General features: G+C 56.8%; 1 protein-coding gene across 1 annotated transcript; it reads left to right on the plus strand.

The window, feature by feature from the left end:
• Positions 1 to 4,260: 4,260 nt before the first annotated feature.
• REST (RE1 silencing transcription factor) lies at positions 4,261 to 17,587 on the plus strand (the record flags this gene model as incomplete). The annotated part of the gene is made up of 4 exons (XM_084267028.1): positions 4,261 to 5,161; positions 12,271 to 12,354; positions 15,930 to 17,006; positions 17,112 to 17,587. 4 exons carry the CDS (start codon positions 4,261 to 4,263, stop codon positions 17,585 to 17,587), a joined length of 2,538 nt encoding a protein of 845 aa, XP_084123154.1.
• Positions 17,588 to 18,411: the final 824 nt, after the last annotated feature.

Raw genomic sequence — 18,411 nt, forward strand, 5'->3', positions numbered from 1 at the left:
AATCAGGTGATCCAGGTACCAACACGTTCCCTGGTGCTCAGCTGATGCCAAGCTGGAGAGAAAGAACCCAGGGTTTGGACAGGTCCTGACTGTCACCCCGCTGTGCATAGCCCAGAGCAGGACGTTCTGCAGCAGTGGAGAGAGAAACGCAGCACGAGCCGTCTCCATCAGCATCCGAGGAGTGAGGAGTCCCAGACAGGAGCTGGAGAGCGTTTCCAGCCTGAATGTGCTACCAAGGCATCTGCTCCTCTCCAGTCTTTGTTTGCTCAAGCACCTGAGAGGCCTCGTGAAGCCACGAGTGCTGCCACTTAGGCTCAGCTTGGCCGACATCCAAGCCAGGAGGCTGCGGGCAGGAGAGCCTTGTGTTTGCTGACCTTTAGACGGCGTGTTGGGAGAGACAGCTGAGCTGCAGGAATGCTTCATGCCCTGGAATGATGAATGAAGCAAGGGCCAGGAGCGGTCAGAGATGGAGATCCTTGGAAAAAACCCGTGTAGGATGCTCTGGGGAAGCCAAGGGGCACGCTGGAGGGTGCCTGATGTGGCTGCAGCATGCTGAAGGAGCTGCATCCCCCATCTGCACGTGGCTTTTGAGGATGCTATACACACTGAACTGTGGAGTCAGGCTGTTCTCTCCCTCTCCTCCCAACAGGTGGCCTGACCATACATCCTCCCAGCCTCCCCAGCTCTGAGACATGCTCACCCCGAGCTACAGACCCTCCGGCTTCCAGAGCTCCTTAGGCAGCTCACCTCAAAGGCAAAAGCCAAAGACGACATGGACAAGGGGCTGAGTGAGTCATTGAGCTGGGAAATCCCCTGCCCTTGAATTCCATAAGCAGAAGGAGTGAATGGGTTCTTTTGGGAGTTGGGGTACTGGGGTGGACAGAGCTCTTCTCTGAGGTGGCACGATGGTCCTCGTGTCTTTATCTTCCCATTGTTAGGCTGCTCCTGGCTCAGAAAGGCAAAGCTAGCTGAAAAGTGTGTTTTCCTGGGACATTTTCCTGAAATTCTGCAAGGCCTGTGCCTGTCCTTGGCCTGGAGCTTGTGCTCCCTCTCCCGATCTGCTGGCCACACTCCTGGGGATGCAGCCAGGATGGGGTTGGCCTTCTGGGCCACACTGGTGGCTCATGTCCAGCTTCTCCCCCACGAGTCCCCCCCAGGTCCTCTCAGAGCACAGTGCTGCATGGGGTCTATACCCTGTGATGCTCCAAAAAGCTTTTTCCAGGTTCATTGGCAGGAGCTCACGTTGTGTCTCTAAAGCACCTTTAAACCATGTCCTCACAGGGGCTGCCTTGCTTTAGTATTTAAATCCTGAGGTGGACTGGAGCCCTGAGCAGATTTCCACAGCGCTCCTGCAGCTGGGTGCTGCTGAGGGGTGCCTGCAGCAGCAGGAGAGCAGAGCAATCTGGTCAGACTGGTTCAGAGAGGGAAGAGGTCCCTGCGAAGGGCTGAGCGCTGCAGTGCCACTGAGGTCACAGTAAAGCGGCACTTTCAGAGGAGCCTCTGCAAAAATAACACCAAAACCCCACCAGAACCACCCACAAAGCCCAAAAAATAGATGAGACAGTGAAAAACCAGCCCGAGGAAATGCTGTCAGGGAATGAACCTTGAGTCAAATCCAAGTGGGAGCTGTGCAGGAGGGACAGAACCTGCCTCCCCCCGGAGCCTCTGCGGGGATCCGCTGGCTCCAGCCGCGGGGCCAGCTGGGCACCGGCGCGGAGGTGTGCAGGGCCACGGCCCCGGCCCAGCTCCCCGGCCCATCCTGGGTGGGAACCGGCCCTCCCGGCCCTCCCACTGCGTCCCTTGTTTGGGGGGAGGTTTAATTCGGTGACGTGACGGGTTCCCTTGGGTGCGTGTTCACTGCAGAACCATCACCGTTCCAGTGCTCAGGAGCATCCTGGCGGCCTTGGTCAGTGACGTCAGAGCTCAGTGACATCAGAGCTCAGTGAGTGATATCGGCTCAGTGACATCAGAGCTCAGTGAGTGATATCGGCTCAGTGACATCAGAGCTCAGTGAGTGATATCAGCTCAGTGACATCAGAGCTCAGTGAGTGATACCGGCTCAGTGACATCAGCTCAGTGATGTAAGAGCTCAGTGAGTGATGTCAGCTTAGTGATGTCATAGCTAAGTGGTGTCAGCTCAATGATGCCAGCTTAGTGAGTGATGTCAGCTCAGTAAGTGGTCAGCTCCATGACATCTGCTGATTGACATCAGCACAGAAAGTGATATCAGAAGTCAGTGATGTCAGAGCTCAGTAAGTGATGTCAGCTCAGTAAGTGACATCAGCTCAGTGATGTGAGCTGGTTCAGTGGCAACAGAACATGACGTCAGCTCAGGGCTGTGAGTGCTTAGTAGCATCAGAGCTCAGTGACATCACATCTGAATGAGTGACATCAGCCCCGGGGCATCACAGCTTGGCGATGTCAGAGCCCAGGCTGTCACCCCAGCGAGTGATGTCAGAGCTGTGACATCAGAGATCGGTGACATCAGAGCCTGGCGAGCACCCGGTCCCACGGCGGGGCTCGGGGGGGGGGGGGGTGATGCCGGCCGGATCCGGGCTCCCGGGGGGAAGGGGGCGGGGGGCAGAACCGCCGCGGGCTCTGGCCCCGGGGCTCTTCCCGGCCCGGTACCTCCCCGGCGAGCCCGACTGGGAGGGGGGGTCCCATCAGCGGCGCTCTCCCGGTTCTGCCCCCGAGCCCGAAGCCTTCCCCCCTCCCCGGCCCGGCCCGGCCCGGCCCCTTCCCCTTCCCCTTCCCCGCACGGCGCCGGGGGCGGGGCAGGTTCGCGCGGCGCCGGTGGGGGCGGGCGGGGCGCGGGGCGGCGCCGCCGCTGCGCCGTGTGCTGGAATGCGCGGAGCCTCCCGCCGCAGCAGCGCCCGCCCGCACCGCGCCGCCCCGCCGCACGCGCGCGGCCCTGCGCCGCCGGTGAGCGCGGCGGGACGGGAGGGAGGGAGGGAGGCGGCGGCGGGACGGGAGGGGGGTGGGGGTGAAGGAGCAGCGGCGCCGGGGCTGGGCCCGAGCGAGAGGCGCTGTCCAGGGCTGATCCGCGGGCGGGGGCGGCCGGGCGCGGCGGGGCGGGCCGGGCCGCGGAGGATGGCGCGGGGGGGGTTGGGGGGGGGAGATCAGCACCACGGCTAAGGAGCCGCGGCCGCCGCTCCGCTCCGCTCCCCGCTCAGCCCAGCCCAGCCCAGCCGGCCGCGGGGGCGCTCGCCGGGCCTCGCCGCCGGAAGGCGATGTCGCCGCTGGCCGAGCCGGGCCGGGCCGAGCCAGGCGCAACCCCAGGCCGCGGGCCCGGGTGGAGGCCCCGGGGCGCTGCCGCTCTCCGTCCAGCCTGCGGGCACTGAGTGGTGGGCGCGGCCGCCGTGACCTTGCCGGTAGCGAGCCGCTTTCCCCGCGCCCCCGCACCGGGGCCGCTGCCCTGCCTTGCCCTGCCCGCCGCGGGGGGGAGGAGGAGGAGGAGGAGGAGGAGGAAGCCGAGCCCTCGCCTCCCCTCCCGTCCCCGCGGGCCGGCGGCAGGGGGAGCGGCGGGGCGGCCGTGCCCGGCCAGGGCCCCCCCCCCCCCCCCCTCCCTCCTCTTCCCCGTGGCGGCGGGGGGCGGCGGCGGGCGGCGCGGGGAGGGGAGGGCCGCTTTGTGTGGGCAGGCAGAAAATGGCCGCATGCCTGGCAGGGAGGGAGGGCGGACGGCGGCGGGGGCACGGCCCGGCCCGGCTCCCCCGTCCGCCTCCCGCGGCGGATGTGCGCCGGGCCGCGGGGGAGGAGAAGGAGAAGGGGGGGGACACGACACACACGACACGGGGACAGACACGACACCGGCGGCCGGGCCGCCCCCTTTTGTTGGCGGCCTTAGTCCCGGCGGGGTCCCCCGGAGGCCGGGCGGGGGCCCTCGGTGGGGCCCGGCGGCCTCGGCTGTCCCACCCGCGGGCGCCTGCGCCTCCCCCGGTGTGTGTGACATGGCGGGCCCGGGGCAGCGGCGCCACACGCCGGGCCGTAGCCCAGCCGGCAACCGAGGACCCGGCTGTGGGTCATCCCCTGCCCGAGGTGGGGTCCCGCACCCCACGCAGGGCCCAAACAGCCCCTTGAGGAGAGGAAACAGACCCCCCGCCTGCCCTCTGTGGGCGCCGGGCAGGCCTCGCTTCCCCCCTGGAGAAGGGGTTTGATCTCCGGGCCTTGGCTGCTGGGGCTCTGTCTGGAGCAGGGACAGCTTTCCCCCACCCCGGGTGCTTACAGGTCTTCTTCCTTTCCTCTCCCAGCAGAACCACAGCCATGGCAACACAAGTGCTGGGACAGTCTGGTGGGAGCAGCCTCTTCCCCGGCACTGCCAACATCGGCATGGCCCTGTCCAACGACATGTATGACTTACACGACCTTTCCAAAGCCGAGCTGGCGGCTCCTCAGCTCATCATGTTGGCGAACGTGGCCTTGACGGGAGAAGTCAATGGCAACTGTTGCGACTACCTGGTGGGGGAAGAGAGGCAGATGGCAGAACTGACAACCGTGGGGGACAGCAACTTCTCAGACAGCGATGGGGAGGGTATAGAAGACACTCAGGCTGCAGAGAGTGACCATGAGGCACCTGAAAACGTGGAATTAGGCTCTCTTGAAGTTCCCAGTGTGGAAACCCAACGCGCAGCTGCTGGCCCCCCTCCTAAGACTCCCAATGCGGACAAAGACGCCTCGTTAGAAGCACCATCCACTCCAGAAAGCACAGAGGACAAGTGCAAGAGCTTGAAGAGCAAACCGTTTCGTTGCAAGCCTTGCCAGTACGAGGCAGAGTCCGAAGAGGAGTTCGTGCATCACATCAGGGTTCACAGTGCTAAGAAGTTCTTTGTGGAAGAAAACGCTGAGAAGCAGGCCCAGGTGAAGGAGTCCGAGTCCTGCACTGCTGAAGAGGTGGATTTCTCTAAGGGCCCGATCCGCTGCGATCGCTGTGGCTATAACACTAACAGATACGATCACTACCTGGCTCATCTGAAGCACCACAACAAAGCTGGGGAGAACGAGAGAGTCTACAAGTGCACCATCTGCACCTACACCACCGTCAGCGAGTACCACTGGAAGAAACACCTGAGGAACCATTTCCCCAGGAAAGTGTACACCTGCTCCCAGTGCTCCTACTTCTCGGACAGGAAGAACAACTACATCCAACACATCCGCACTCACACGGGTAAGTCTTTCATCTCTCTTGGTTTAAGTGTGGTAGGAGTAGTGGGAAGTGGTTGATTCAATTAGGAGTACCTGCTATATAGTCACTAGGGCTATTGAGTTTTGATTTGAGGCATCAGTTGATGACACCCCAGTCCCTGGGGGTGTCCAAGGCCAGGTTGGCTGGGGCCCTGGGCAGCCTTGTGTAGCTCCAGGCCTGGAGGTTGGTGTCCCTGCCTGTGGCAGGGGGTTGGAGCTCTGTGCTCCTTGGGGTCCCTTCCCACCCAGACCAGTCTGGGATTCTATGACTGATGAAAGCTGCCTCAGCCACATTGGTAGGTTTGAAAATGGCATCTTCAGCCTGAAACTCAGGTGGTTGCAGCAAAGAAAGAGCCCCAGCCCGCACATGGAGGAGCCCTCCCGCACCTGCAAAGCCAGAGCAAGAGTTGTGTTCCTCTCAACAGACAGGGGGCTCATGTTTTTTGGAAGGTGTGCTCACTGTAGTAGCCAGGGGTAGGCACAAACATCTGTGGGCTTGTAGGAAGCCCTCGAGAGAGTCTTTGGCCTGATTCCCTGTCTTTCCCTGTTTGTAACCTGGAGGAAAAGCGTGAGTGAGGCCCCTTTCTAGTCTGGTTTATACCCGGTGGGATCAGATGACCTTCAGTGCTGCTGCTGTCCCATGAGTTGGGGCTTAGGAAGAGCCTTACACATGGGCAATCCTGTGTCCAAACTTGAGGTTCCTTTCCAGCCTAAAAAAACCCAGCAAGGGGACCTTGCAGCCACCTTCTGTTACCCACTGCTTTGCCTCCTGACCGCTTTGGTGGACAGCAGGAGGGCAGCTCAGAGACCTTGCAAGCTTCTCAGCAGCTTTTATTCCCACCTTGTCGTGGCTTTCTGAAGAGCGGGCTGGCTTGCTCACTGTCTCCCAGTGAAGGTGGATGTGACTCGGCTCCCCTTTGCTGGAGGGCTGCAGAGCACTGGGGAGCTTCTCCTTTGCACGTTGTGTTTTGCCACAGTGGTGACAGAATCCCAGACCCACCAGGTTGGAAAAGCCCTTTAAGCCCATGGAGTCCAACCGTCCCTGTCCTGTGCTGACCCAGATCTCTCAGTACCTCATCTCCCCGGCTGTTAAACACACCCAGGGCTGGGGACTCAGCCCCCTCCCTGGGCAGCCTGTGCCACAGCCCCACAACTCTGCCAGGGAAGAACTTTTCCCTCCCAGCTGAGCTGACCCTGCCCTGGGGCAGCTTGAGCCCATTCCCCCTCGTCCCATCTCCTGTCCCCTGGCTGAAGAGACCATCGCCCACCTCTCTGCACCCTCCTGGCAGGGCAGTGGAGGTGGGGAGAAGGTCTCCCCTCAGCCTCCTCTTCTCCAGGCTCAATTCCCCCAGCTCCCTCAGCTGCTCCTCAGAGGATTTGCCCTCCAGCCCCTTCCCCAGCCTGGTTGCCCTGAATGCTCCACATCAGGGGCTTCAGCTCAGCTGTCTGCAGCTGTCAGGGAGGGCTGGGCTGGGGCTCGAGCATCTGTGCACTTTGGCATCTGCTCTGACAGCGTTGGGAGGGTCTGCTGGAACTTCTGGTCTGTTAAGGCATTTTCTTCTCTGTGGGATGTTGTTTAGTGGATACCTTCAGTTTAAAAATCAGTCCTGTCTAGTTTCTCTTCACCCCCAAAACAAGTAATCAGATTATTTTGGGGGAGATGGTGAGGTTTATCCTCCTATTTGCTTTCTTTTTGTGTGTGTAACAGGAAAGCTGCCAGGTAAAAATGAGAGAACTCTGAGAGTAAACAGAAATAAGTCACCCAGGGACATGGGGCCAAATGTGAGCCTGTGCTGTGCCCATCACCTCAACTTTAAATTCATCCCCACTTCTGTTTGTACATGACATGAGGTTCCCCCTCTGATCTCTGAAAGCCCTTGTTGGGTTTTACAGGAGCAGAGGGTGAAAGAATGCTGAGGAAGCGCTCTGCTAGCTCTGCCAGCTCTGCCTTTGACCAATTCACCAGCAAGCTGTATGAAATAAGCCAACCCCAAGCGTGTCAGACTGTGCAGGACACTCTCTGGTTCCTCTTTCCTCCTTCAGAAGCAGCAGGGCAATCGGGGTTCCTGGCTCTTCACTTTGCCACGTCTTTTAATTACTTTAATTTAGCTGAAATGAGGGATTCTGAGTGTGATTTCAGAGTTTCTTCTGGTCCACCCTGGTAGTTGTTCCTAAAAAAAACGTGTGAGAGCTTCCAGCCAGCTCTCACTTGATAAAAATCCTTCAAATGTCAGTGGGCTTCCTTAGGAATGTGCCCTGTTCCCAGTAACACTGATTTTTGGTGGGGAGGAAGAGCTTGAAGCTGAAGGAAGGGCATTAGAAGCATGAAGATGTACTGGAAGGGTATTAGAAGCATGAGTATGTGACACTGGCAGGTAGATTTACACACCAGGCAAAAAGTCTCTGCTGGTATTAATGAGTAATCAATTGGTTTAAAAAAAAACACCAGCAGAACCACAAAAAAACCCAGACAAATCCCCTCACCTCCTCAAATCATAGAAAACACACAGAGAGGCACCTTACAGCCACCAGACTGTGTTAATGGTACTGAATTTAACAGAAACTGCCTGAATATACCTGAATGTACCAAACCTCTGGTTTATAGTGAGAAAAACGTTTGTTGGGGGAAAAATAAGGGTGAGGGATACATACAGACTTTGTTTTCTTCCTATTTTACTGGGGTTCAGAATATTATGAGGAGAGTTGGGATTGTTTATTCCTTCTGATTCCTGATTGTGGATGGGTTAAGTAACTCTGGAATGATGCTGTTGTCTCTGTTTTGGCATTCTTCACCTGCCTTTCTGTGTGGGAAGAAGGCTGGTCTGCAAATAACTGGCTTTGGCTGGGTCTTGTGGAGCACCGGCTGTACACAGCCAGGTTCCCAGGGTCAAACGTGCAGCTGGAGAAACACAGTGTCAGTTCTCCCTTTATCCCTGGCCTGGTTGCTTCAGCTCACTAAAACCAGTAGTAAAATAGCCCTTTCCTCTTCCCCAGGTTGGTTTTCATAGAATCCCAGACTGGTCTGGGTTGGAAGGGACCCCAAGGAGCACAGAGCTCCAACCCCCTGCCACAGGCAGGGACACCAACCTCCAGGCCTGGAGCTACACAAGGCTGCCCAGGGCCCCAGCCAACCTGGCCTTCAACACCCCCAGACACGGGGCACCCACCCCCTCTCTGGGCAGCCCCTTCCAGCCCCTCACCACTCTCTCTGCACAGAACTTCCCCCTAAGATCTCCTCTAACCCTTCCCTCCTCCAGCTTCACTCCATCCCCCTTGTCCTGCCAGTCTCTGCCCTTGAACAAGCTGATTCCCCTCCTGTTCCTCTGCTCCCTTCAGGGATAGGAAGGCTGCAATGAGGTCCCCCCACAGCCTTCTCTTCTCCAGGCTGAACCAGCCCAGCTCCCTCAGCCTCTCTCCGTAGGGGAGCTGCTCCAGCCCTAAGCAGTTTTCTGCTGCCTAGTGAACCCAATCGACTTCCTAAGGATGTTAGAAGTGCCAGGAGTGGGGCTGGGGGTTTCGTGCCTATGCCTCTCAGGGTGAGAGACCTGCCTGGCTGGGGACCGCAGGACAGTGAGCAGAAGTCCTCTGCTCCCATCCTTGTGGGATATTGTATCCACCTGGAATATTGTACAAAGTCCTGAGCTCCCTGGGACAAAACAGCCAGGGGTCTCCTGGAGAGAGTCCAGCGGAGGCTGCGAAGGGGATGAAGGGCCTGGAGCATCTGCCCTGCGAGGAAAGGCTGAGTGAGCTGGGGCTGTTCAGCCTGGAGAGAAGCAGCCTGAGAGGGGATCTGATCAATGGGGATCAATAGCTGAAGGGTGGCACACAGGGGGACATGGGCAGCCTCTTCTCAGGGTCTGTGGGGACAGGACAAGGGCCGATGGCCTCAAGTTGGAGCCCAGGAAGTTCCGCCCCAATGTGGGGAAGAACTTCTTCCCGGTGAGGGTGAGGGAGCCCTGGGCCAGGCTGCCCAGGGGATGTGGAGTCTCCTTGTCTGGAGAGATTCCAGCCCTGACCTGTCCTAGGGACCCTGCTTTGGCAGGGGGTTGGACCCCATGGGCTATGGAGGGCCCTTCCCACCCCTGTGAGTTTGTGATTCTCTGAAAGTGGGTGGCCATGAACCCTTCCTGCGCTGGAAGATACCTTGCAGCTGGCCATGGGGCTTGTGTGGCACCTTGTTGCTGACAAAAACAAGGCAGAGGGCTGGTTTCAGCCCCCTGCAGATGCTCATGAGTGTGTCAGCAGGGAAAGCTGGGCCTGGAGGAGCCTGGCTGGTCAGGATGGGGTGGCTGGACACGGTCAGGGCTGTCCCTTCCTCACCTCATGGGGCAGGACGGACCCTTTGTGTCTGGCACAGATCTACCTGCGCCCGTTCGTGCTCATGATTCATGTCAGGCCAAGTCATGACTTGATTTATGCCATGAGGGATCCACAGTGCTGATCCTGGAGCTGTGCTACGTGCAAGACAGCGCAGCATTGTTCTCAGGGTTTTTTTTTTTTCTCTCCAGCTCTACTTGTTAGAAGCAATTTCTAGAAAGCTCAATTAAAAATCCTCTGTGGGGCTATAAAAATAAGAGCTCTCCTTCAGGCAGTCCTGGTGTTCAGAGCCTGGCTTTGGGCTGCCTCCTTTATTGTTTGCTTTATGAGAGAGTGGTGAGGGGCTGGAAGGGGCTGCCCAGAAGGGGGGTGGGTGCCCCGTGTCTGGGGGTGTTCAAGGCCAGGTTGGCTGGGGCCCTGGGCAACCTTGTGTAGCTCCAGGCCTGGAGGTTGGTGTCCCTGCCTGTGGCAGGGGGTTGGAGCTCTGTGTTCCTTGGGTCCCTTCCAACCCATGCCATTCTATGATTCGATGATTCCATAATTATTTTGGGTTTCAGAGAGCACCCTTCTGTCTTGCTGGAAGTTTGATTGAAGCTGTTTGAGCTTGGAGCAGCCAGAAGAAGAAAAGCTTTAGGAAGAGGTCATCTTAAACTCCATGTTTGCATGGAGTTAAGTGCCTGCTTAAGCTTTTGCTAGGTCAGGGCTTATTCTTTGTCTCCTCGAGAGGGTTGTTGGGGTTTGGGTTGGTTTTGGTGGCTCATTTGCATGTCAAATGGCAATAAAACTCCTTTGGGAAGTAGCTTTTTATAAACCCTTAAAGTGTAGTCTGGAGTTTGCTTCTCAAGTGACAGCAACAGGTTTTAAATCAGTTGGCATTCTTCATGCTTGGAATGTGGCATGCTTTGTTGCTGTGCCTTACAGAAGATACCTGGAAGGAAGCCTTTTCCCTCTCCTGCCAGTCCAGGTAACTTTAAAAACATGAAATCTCAGGTAATGGAAAGAAGACTGAATATTCCAGGACCTTTGGCACATACTTGGTTTGTAAGGAATCCTTAAAAACCCAAATCCTTTCCACATAACAAAAGGCCTCACCCCTCCCTTGTCCCTGTCTCAACCTGTGCATTGCACCAATCTCCCACCTTGTTTTCCTGGGAAAAGGGGGGAGGAGTGGGCTGGTTGTTAGGGGGAATTTACCTTCAAACTGCTGATCTAATCGAGAATGACGGTATTTGATAGGAGGAAGAAATGTGGGGTTAGTCTGCATCACAAAGACCACTTCTGCTGCTCTGTTGGCCAAGGTCTGAGCCTCCCCTGGCAGATGAAGATCTCTAGTGCCTCTGGCAGTGAAGGAATAGCTGTGCTGACTGCCCAGCTCTCACTGGTTTGGGGAGGGAGCTGGTTCTGTGCTCCAACTGATGTAGCAAAATGCTGTGGTGTCATTCTGACCCTGACTTGAACAAATGTTACAGCTGAGTAACTTGCTTTTCCCTTCTCATCTTCTCTTGGGCTGAAAGCACTAAAAAAGGGGGTTTGTGACTTGTGAGGCAGTTCAGGGAACACAGCCCAGGTACTTATTTGGGCCTGCCTAATGCATGTTAATTCTAAACCTGCCTTTATTCGGGGCTTGGCTTCATTTGAAAAGGCTTTCCAGGTGTCCTTTGTACCAGCTGTCCCTCCTGGAGACTCAGTGGATGCCAGGTTAGATTCCATGAGCCCTCCAGAAGCAGTAGCTCTGTGGGCAGAGGGGCTGGAGTCTTCAGAACCAGCCTTGCTGTGTTTAAAAAAGGGATCATAGAATCCCAGACTGGTCTGGGTTGGGAGGGACCCCAAGGAGCACAGAGCTCCAACCCCCTGCCACAGCCAGGGACACCAACCTCCAGGCCTGGAGCTACACAAGGCTGCCCAGGGCCCAGCCAACCTGGCCTTGAACACCCCCAGACTCAGGGCACCCACCCCCTCTCTGGGCAGCCCCTTCCAGCCCCTCACCACTCTCTCTGCAAAGAGCTTCCCCCTAAGATCTCCTCTAACCCTTCCCTCCTCCAGCTTCACTCCATCCCCCTTGTCCTGCCAGTCTCTGCCCTTGAACAAGCTGATTCCCCTCCTGTTTCTCTGCTCCCTTCAGGGATGGGAAGGCTGCAGTGAGGTGCTTAGGATCAGGTACTGAGAGATCTGGGTCAGCACAGGACAGTTGGACTCCATGGGCTTAAAGGGCTTTTCCAACCTGGGGACTCGGTGATTTGCTGCTGCACTTGAGCTTTTGGTTGGGCTGAGTGGGGTCCCAGCCCGTTTCACCCATCCCACTTGCTTTGGAAGTAGAGACCCAGTTTCTCTCTGGGCTTGTGTTCTGGCAAAGGCAGGTCTGTGCTGAAAGGGGGGCTGCTCCCCATCCCCATCCAAATTGAAACAAGGAGGTTTCAGGTAAGATGTGAACATGGAGCAGGAACGTACCCAGCTCCTTGCAGGGCACCTCTGTGTGTGTCTTCTGAGCATCCTCTGAGTGCTGGGAGAAAACACTGTAGGGAAGATGGTTTTGGGCACCCTAAAGATGGCCATCCTCACCACCTTTTGCCTGGGGTGGGCATGAGCATGTGCCTCCAGCTCTGCCCCTTCCCTGCCCTCCTTCATAAGGCTTCACTGGCCAGGCACTGGCCGCTCTGGCCCTTTGCTGAGAGGGAATGTGCCCTCAGCTGGGGATCTGTGATGGTGTCTGGGCTCCCTGCTGGAGTTTGGGAAGGGGCTGTGTTTTGGTGGCTAACCCCCTGTTTGTCCTTGCAGGAGAACGACCCTATCAATGTGCTATGTGTCCTTACTCCAGCTCGCAGAAGACCCACCTCACCAGGCACATGCGCACCCACTCAGGTTGGTAAGGGGTGGCAGCGTGGCTCAGCGAGAGGGGTGGCTTCAATTTGGGAGGGATGTGTGGAGGTCACCCAGCTCAGCACCCCCCTACTCCAGCAGGGTGCCTGGGTCAGTGTGAGATGCTCCCTTTCACTCTGTTTTAACAGGGATAGTTGTTGTTACCTGCTGAGGACACGCTAAGTGGCATTAACAAAACCAGCACCCACTGGGAGAGTATCTCCTTTTCCTTCCCTTTTACTCCAGGGTGTATATCTGCAGGCTTGCCCTGGTAGTCCTCTAGTAGTCTCATAGCAGTGGGATGATGTAGGAGCAGATTCTTGTCTTGTGTTTGCAGCCACAACTCAAATCAAGGAAGCTGGGGATGTTTTGGGGGGGCTGAGAGCATCCCCTGTGATGGCCACGATCCCATCTCACCCCTGGTTTGGGAAGGGAACCCTTAGCTTCCACAGGAAGATGCTTACAGCAAGGAGAAAGCCAGGAGGAAAGAGCCAACTCAGAGGGTGTTCACAAGTGTCTTGTGGCACTAAAAGCCAAATTAACAACGTTAACTTAGCCTTTGGCCCCTTCCCACCACTGGTGTGAACAGGGCTGGTAGAAACATCTGCTCTCTTTCTCCTGCAAATTTCTTTTGAAGGAAATGATGGCATTTTTGTGAGGAGCAGCACAGGTACCTGTGGCCTTTGGGGCCCTTTAAGGAGCTGGGGCACATCTATCTCAGCCTGTGCACTTAGGCTTGCTAACACCCCTTTGACCAGACCCGGGTGAGCCCCTAGTGCTAGCAGAGGGTAGCAAAGGGCTCCTGAGTGCTAATTGAGTTTCAATAGATGAGACTGTTAATTGAGATCAGAAGGCAGGCACTTTTAGGCTGTGGACAGGGAGGGGGTTTGTGCCCATTAAAAAGAACAGCTTTAAACTGGCCCATTTAAATCAGCCCTGTTAAAGCACCATATTCAAATAGTCTTTGGTCTGAGGGTTTTGTGACTGAGGTGTCTGCTTCCAGGGGAAAAACCCAAAAAGCTTCTGGCTGAACATCCTGCCAACTGAATCTGCAGGTGTTTTAGTCAGTACTGAGCCTGGAAGCTGTTCCATGGGCATCCTGCTCTGTGCGGGGGAGTCTGAAATCCAGAGTGTCTGAGGGGTGGGATCTGCCCTGGCCCTGGACTTGGCAGTCTGGGGGCAGGGCAGGAGCTGTGCTAACAGCCTCCTGCTATCAGGGTGCTTTACTGATAGCTCCCACCACACATCTTGCTGCATTGCCCAGCCAGCTGGACCTTTTCTAGGGCAACTCCCAGGCAGTTCCCAGGCTCCTGCTGTTCACAGACTGGCCTTCCAGGGCAAACCAGTGCCAGAGCTTTCTTGGGATGGTGGGGCAGTGCTGGAGAGCCAGCTGCACAGCTCTGACCCTGGCACGTGGGCAGGAAGGCTTTAGCAGAGGTGCTGGGCACAAGCTCTTCACACACAACCCTGGAGTTACCCTGTTGCAGCTGCCTCTGAGCACTGAGGTGTGTTTACAACAGCTTGTTGGCACGTGTGTAGGAGAGGCTGCTCTGGTCTGCGCGCTGTGTAACACAGAGCTGTTCCTTCAGGTGAGGGCAACAGAGCTCTGTGCTTGGGAGGAGGGGGAGCAGGGCACAGCTTGAACCTGTGGAAAGCATCATTGGGGAGTCAAGGGAAGGGAGGAAAGGGGAGCCGAGGGGAGGGGAGGGAAGGGGAGCCGAGGGGAGGGGAGGGAAGGGGAGCCGAGGGGAGGGGAGGGAAGGGGAGCCGAGGGGAGGGGAGGGGAGGGAAGGGGAGCCGAGGGGAGGGGAGGGGAGGGAAGGGGAGCCGAGGGGAGGGAAGGGAAGTGAAGGGAAGGGAAGGGAAGCCGATTCCCTCGGAGCAGTGTCCAGGCAGCGGGCGGGAGAAGGGCTGCTGTACTGGCCTGGATCTCCAGTGTCCTTAGGAGCTGGCCTGCTCCCTAGGTCAGTTTGGAGACATGCAGGAGCATCCCAAATTCCTCAGGTGGATTTGCACACTCACTGATGTTCTCACAGCATCTCAGGGCTGGAGTTGTTGCTCTGGAAATGCTTTTCCTGTTTGCCAAGAGTCACATCATGTGTTTTGAGCCACTGGAACAGGGAGCTGAGTTACCCAAAGTCAAGATCTGCCTGGGCAGTGTGTCCCCCATGTGAGCTTTGGGTTTTCCCAGTGGCTTCTCAGTGTCCACCTTCAGCAAGTACCTGATGATCCAAAGCTGGGAGGAGTGGCTGTTGTGCAGGAACACTGCGCTGCCATTCAGTGAGGCCTGGACAGGCTGGAGAGCTGGGCAGGGAGAAACCAGATGGGGTTTGATAAAAGCAAGTGTAGAGTCTTGCACCTGGGAAGGAATAACTGCTTGTATCAGTACAGGCTGGGCTGAGCTGCTGGAGAGGAGCTCTGCAGAGAAGGACCTGGGGGTCCTGGTGGGTGACAGGTTGGCCATGAGCCAGCGGTGTGCCCTGGTGGGTAGGAAGGCAAATGGGATCCTGGGGGACATCAGGAGGAGCGTGGCCAGCAGGTCAAAGGAGGGGATCCTCCCACTCTGCTCTGCCCTGGCCAGGCCCCACCTGGAGTGTTGTGTCCAGTGCTGGGCTCCCTGGGACAAAACAGCCAGGGGTCTCCTGGAGAGAGTCCAGCGGAGGCTGCGAAGGGGATGAAGGGCCTGGAGCATCTCCCCTGCGAGGAAAGGCTGAGTGAGCTGGGGCTGTTCAGCCTGGAGAGAAGCAGCCTGAGAGGGGATCTGATCAGTGGGGATCAATAGCTGAAGGGTGGCACCCAGGGGGACATGGGCAGCCTCTTCTCAGGGTCTGTGGGGACAGGACAAGGGCCGATGGCCTCAAGTTGGAGCCCAGGAAGTTCTGCCCCAATGTGGGGAAGAACTTCTTCCTGGTGAGGGTGAGGGAGCCCTGGGACAGGCTGCCCAGGGGGTGTGGAGTCTCCTTGTCTGGAGAGATTCCAGCCCTGACCTGTCCTAGGGACCCTGCTTTGGTAGGGGCTTGGAGCCCATGGGCTCTGGAGGGTCCTTCCCACCCCTGTGAGTCTGTGAAGTACCTAAACCTGTGTAGAAGGGGCTTGTTTGACTGGTTTCTGTGGAACTGCTATTGATGAAATGTCCCGTTTCCGTTTCTCTACAATGCATTCAATGGACCAGTTGGGTATGGATTCCCTTTGCTAATAGTACTGTAGAGCTCTCTCTGCCGGTATGTATGCGTAGCCCAGAACGTGTGACGTCGTGACTGCTCGTTTTGGTTTGGATCCCCCTCCTCCCAGCCCTCCCCCCTTCTCTCCTGCTCCTTTTCTTTCTGTGTTGTGTTCTCAGTGTCTTGTGAACGTGTCTGTGGCTCGTGGATCCCTTCTGTTGACTTTGCTTGGTTTTAAAGGCGCATGGGCAAACCTCCTTATTTAGTTGTTTCATCTCCTTTTTGAGTGTCCTATTAGTGGGAAGTGACTCCCCCTCCCCCACCCTCTCCACCCCTCAGCCCACCTGAATAATCACCATCATCCCCTTCTCCACCGTGCTCAATAATCACCCCCCCTTCCCTCCCACCCTTCCCTAGGTGAGAAGCCTTTCAAATGTGACCAGTGCAGCTACGTGGCCTCGAACCAGCACGAAGTCACCCGCCACGCGCGGCAGGTCCACAACGGCCCCAAGCCCCTGACCTGCCCCCACTGCGACTACAAGACGGCCGACCGCAGCAACTTCAAGAAGCACGTGGAGCTCCACGTCAACCCCAGGCAGTTCCTCTGCCCTGTCTGCGATTACGCTGCCTCCAAGAAGTGCAACCTGCAGTATCACATCAAATCCAGGCACCCAGACTGCTCTGACATCACCATGGATGTTTCCAAGGTCAAGCTACGGACTAAAAAGAGCGAAACCGACTTTGCTGAGGGGGTGGCTGACAAAGCAGAGAAGGAGCAAGGGAAAGGGGACTCAGCTGCCAAGAAAAACGAGAAGGTGGTGAAAGTGGAGAAAAAAGACCCTGTAGCAAAGGAAAAGAAGCCAGTGAACAACGTCTCTGTGGGCCAGGTGACGACCAGGAGTCGTAAAACAGCCACTGAAAACAAGGAGATGGATATTAAAGTTGAGAAAATGGATGAGAAGACTCCAAAACCAAAGAAGAACAAAAGGAAGGTGGAGTCTGAAGGAGCTTCCTCAAAGCAAGAGCCTGAGAGTGATACCTCCGTGGCAGGGACTAAGAAGAAAAAGAAAGTGGAAGCTAAAGCCACAGAGTGCCAGGAAGCTCAGAAGAGCAGCGCTGCGCCGGAGGAGGAGCCTAAAAAGCCACATTCCTGCCTCAAGAAGAACAGGAAAAAGAAAGCTCTGAGAAATAAACATGGGAAGAAGAGTGGGAAGCTCGATCAGGAGAAGGCTGAGGATGAGGAGATGCCAGATGAGTGTCCTGCCACTGAGGAGGATGACTGTGTGAAGCCCGATATGGAGGGCAGCGAGCGGAGCGAGCAGGATCCCGCTGAGGCAGCGGCGTCCAATGATGATGACGATGATGATGATGATGGGGAGAGCACAGATCCCAAAGGGAGCTCGGTACAAGACCTGGGGCAGGTTCACCAGCCAGCTGAGAACACAGAAGCCAAGGTAAAGGACCAAGGAATGCCTCTGGCAGCAGCTGAGGGCAGTGGGGAAAGAGAGGAGGGGAAGGCAGACCAGGAGCAGGACACGTGCTGTGAGGAGTCTCCCTGCACAGAGGGAAGCTCAGCCGTGCCCGTGGATGCGCCTCCAGCTCCAGCACCCGAGAAGGAGCAGGAGGAACCCGCCGCGGTGGAAACTGTGAGTAGCTCAGACCCCATGGACCTGAGTAAAGCACGCTTACCAGAGCCAACGGGAGATACCACCCCAGCCCCTACCCCCTCCGAAGGGTGCCCGCCGAGCCTCCCCACCCCCCTGACCTTCCCGCCTCCAGCGAGCGAAGCCCAGGAGGTGGAGGAGGACGAGGGCATCCACAGCCACGAAGGCAGTGACATCAGCGACAACCTGTCGGAGGGCAGCGACGACTCGGGGCTCAACGGCGCCCGCTCGCTGCGGGAGGAGCCGGGCCCCAAGGCCCCGCGGGCAGCCCCCGGCCCTGCCCACACCTACGTCTGCATCTTCTGCGACCGCTGCTTCGCGCAGGAGGGCGAGTACAGCAAGCACCTCAACCGCCACCTCGTCAACGTCTACTACCTTGAGAAGGCAGCGCAAGGCCAGGAGCAGGAGTAGGGGGCGAGTAGGAGACGCGGTTACTCGTGGGGACACCTTTTGTAAGAGCTTACACAGCTTCTGTACAGATATTGTAGAGTTCCCTCTCTTCCTTGCTGTTTCTGAGCACGGTTTGCTTCAGTGTCTGCAGAGGGTTGGTTTGTGTCAGCCTTGGCCTTTTTTTGGTTTTTTTTTGGGGTGGTTTTTTTTCCTTTTTTGAAGTTGAAAATACTTTTTCTTTTTTGGACAAGTTTTCCTGTCCCACTGAACTCGTTAATGATTCTCTTCCCTTAGAGAGGGCAGGCAGGGTGCACGAGGTGATGTCCCATCAAGCTTCTAGTCTCTCAGCTCCTGTGGTTCTTCTACAGATGGAGTTTTAAGAACAAGACTTGTAGCCAACACCACACGAGCTGGGTGCTCGCAGAGCCACTGGCATGAGTTGCTTTTCATTTCAGCAGCCAACTCCTCTCTCCCCTCTCTTCCCTTCCCCCCCCCTTTTTTTTTATTTTATATTTTATTTTATTTTATTTTAACTTCTTCTCAGTGTGTCTTGATGTTCAAAGTGTTAAACTACTTGATGGTTTTCCTACCAGGAAGGTAGCTTGATTGCAGGCAAGAGCACTTTGCAAAAGAAATCACCGTTGGCTAGTGATGGACACAAGTGTGCAGGGTCATTCTGCTGGGGAACAGACACTTCACACCCCTGAGCGCCACCGGGGAGCCAGAGCTGGGAGCAGCCCTTCCAGCTCCTGATGGAGAGCCTCTGTGTCTTGATTAATAATCTTAATGACTGTGATACGTAATTGGCTTTGTTGTGGGGGAGCAAGGTTGGTATTTTGAGCTTC

This window comes from Gallinula chloropus (assembly GCF_964237585.1).
Source record: "Gallinula chloropus genome assembly, chromosome: 7".
In the NCBI taxonomy this organism is placed as follows: Eukaryota; Metazoa; Chordata; class Aves; order Gruiformes; family Rallidae; genus Gallinula; species Gallinula chloropus.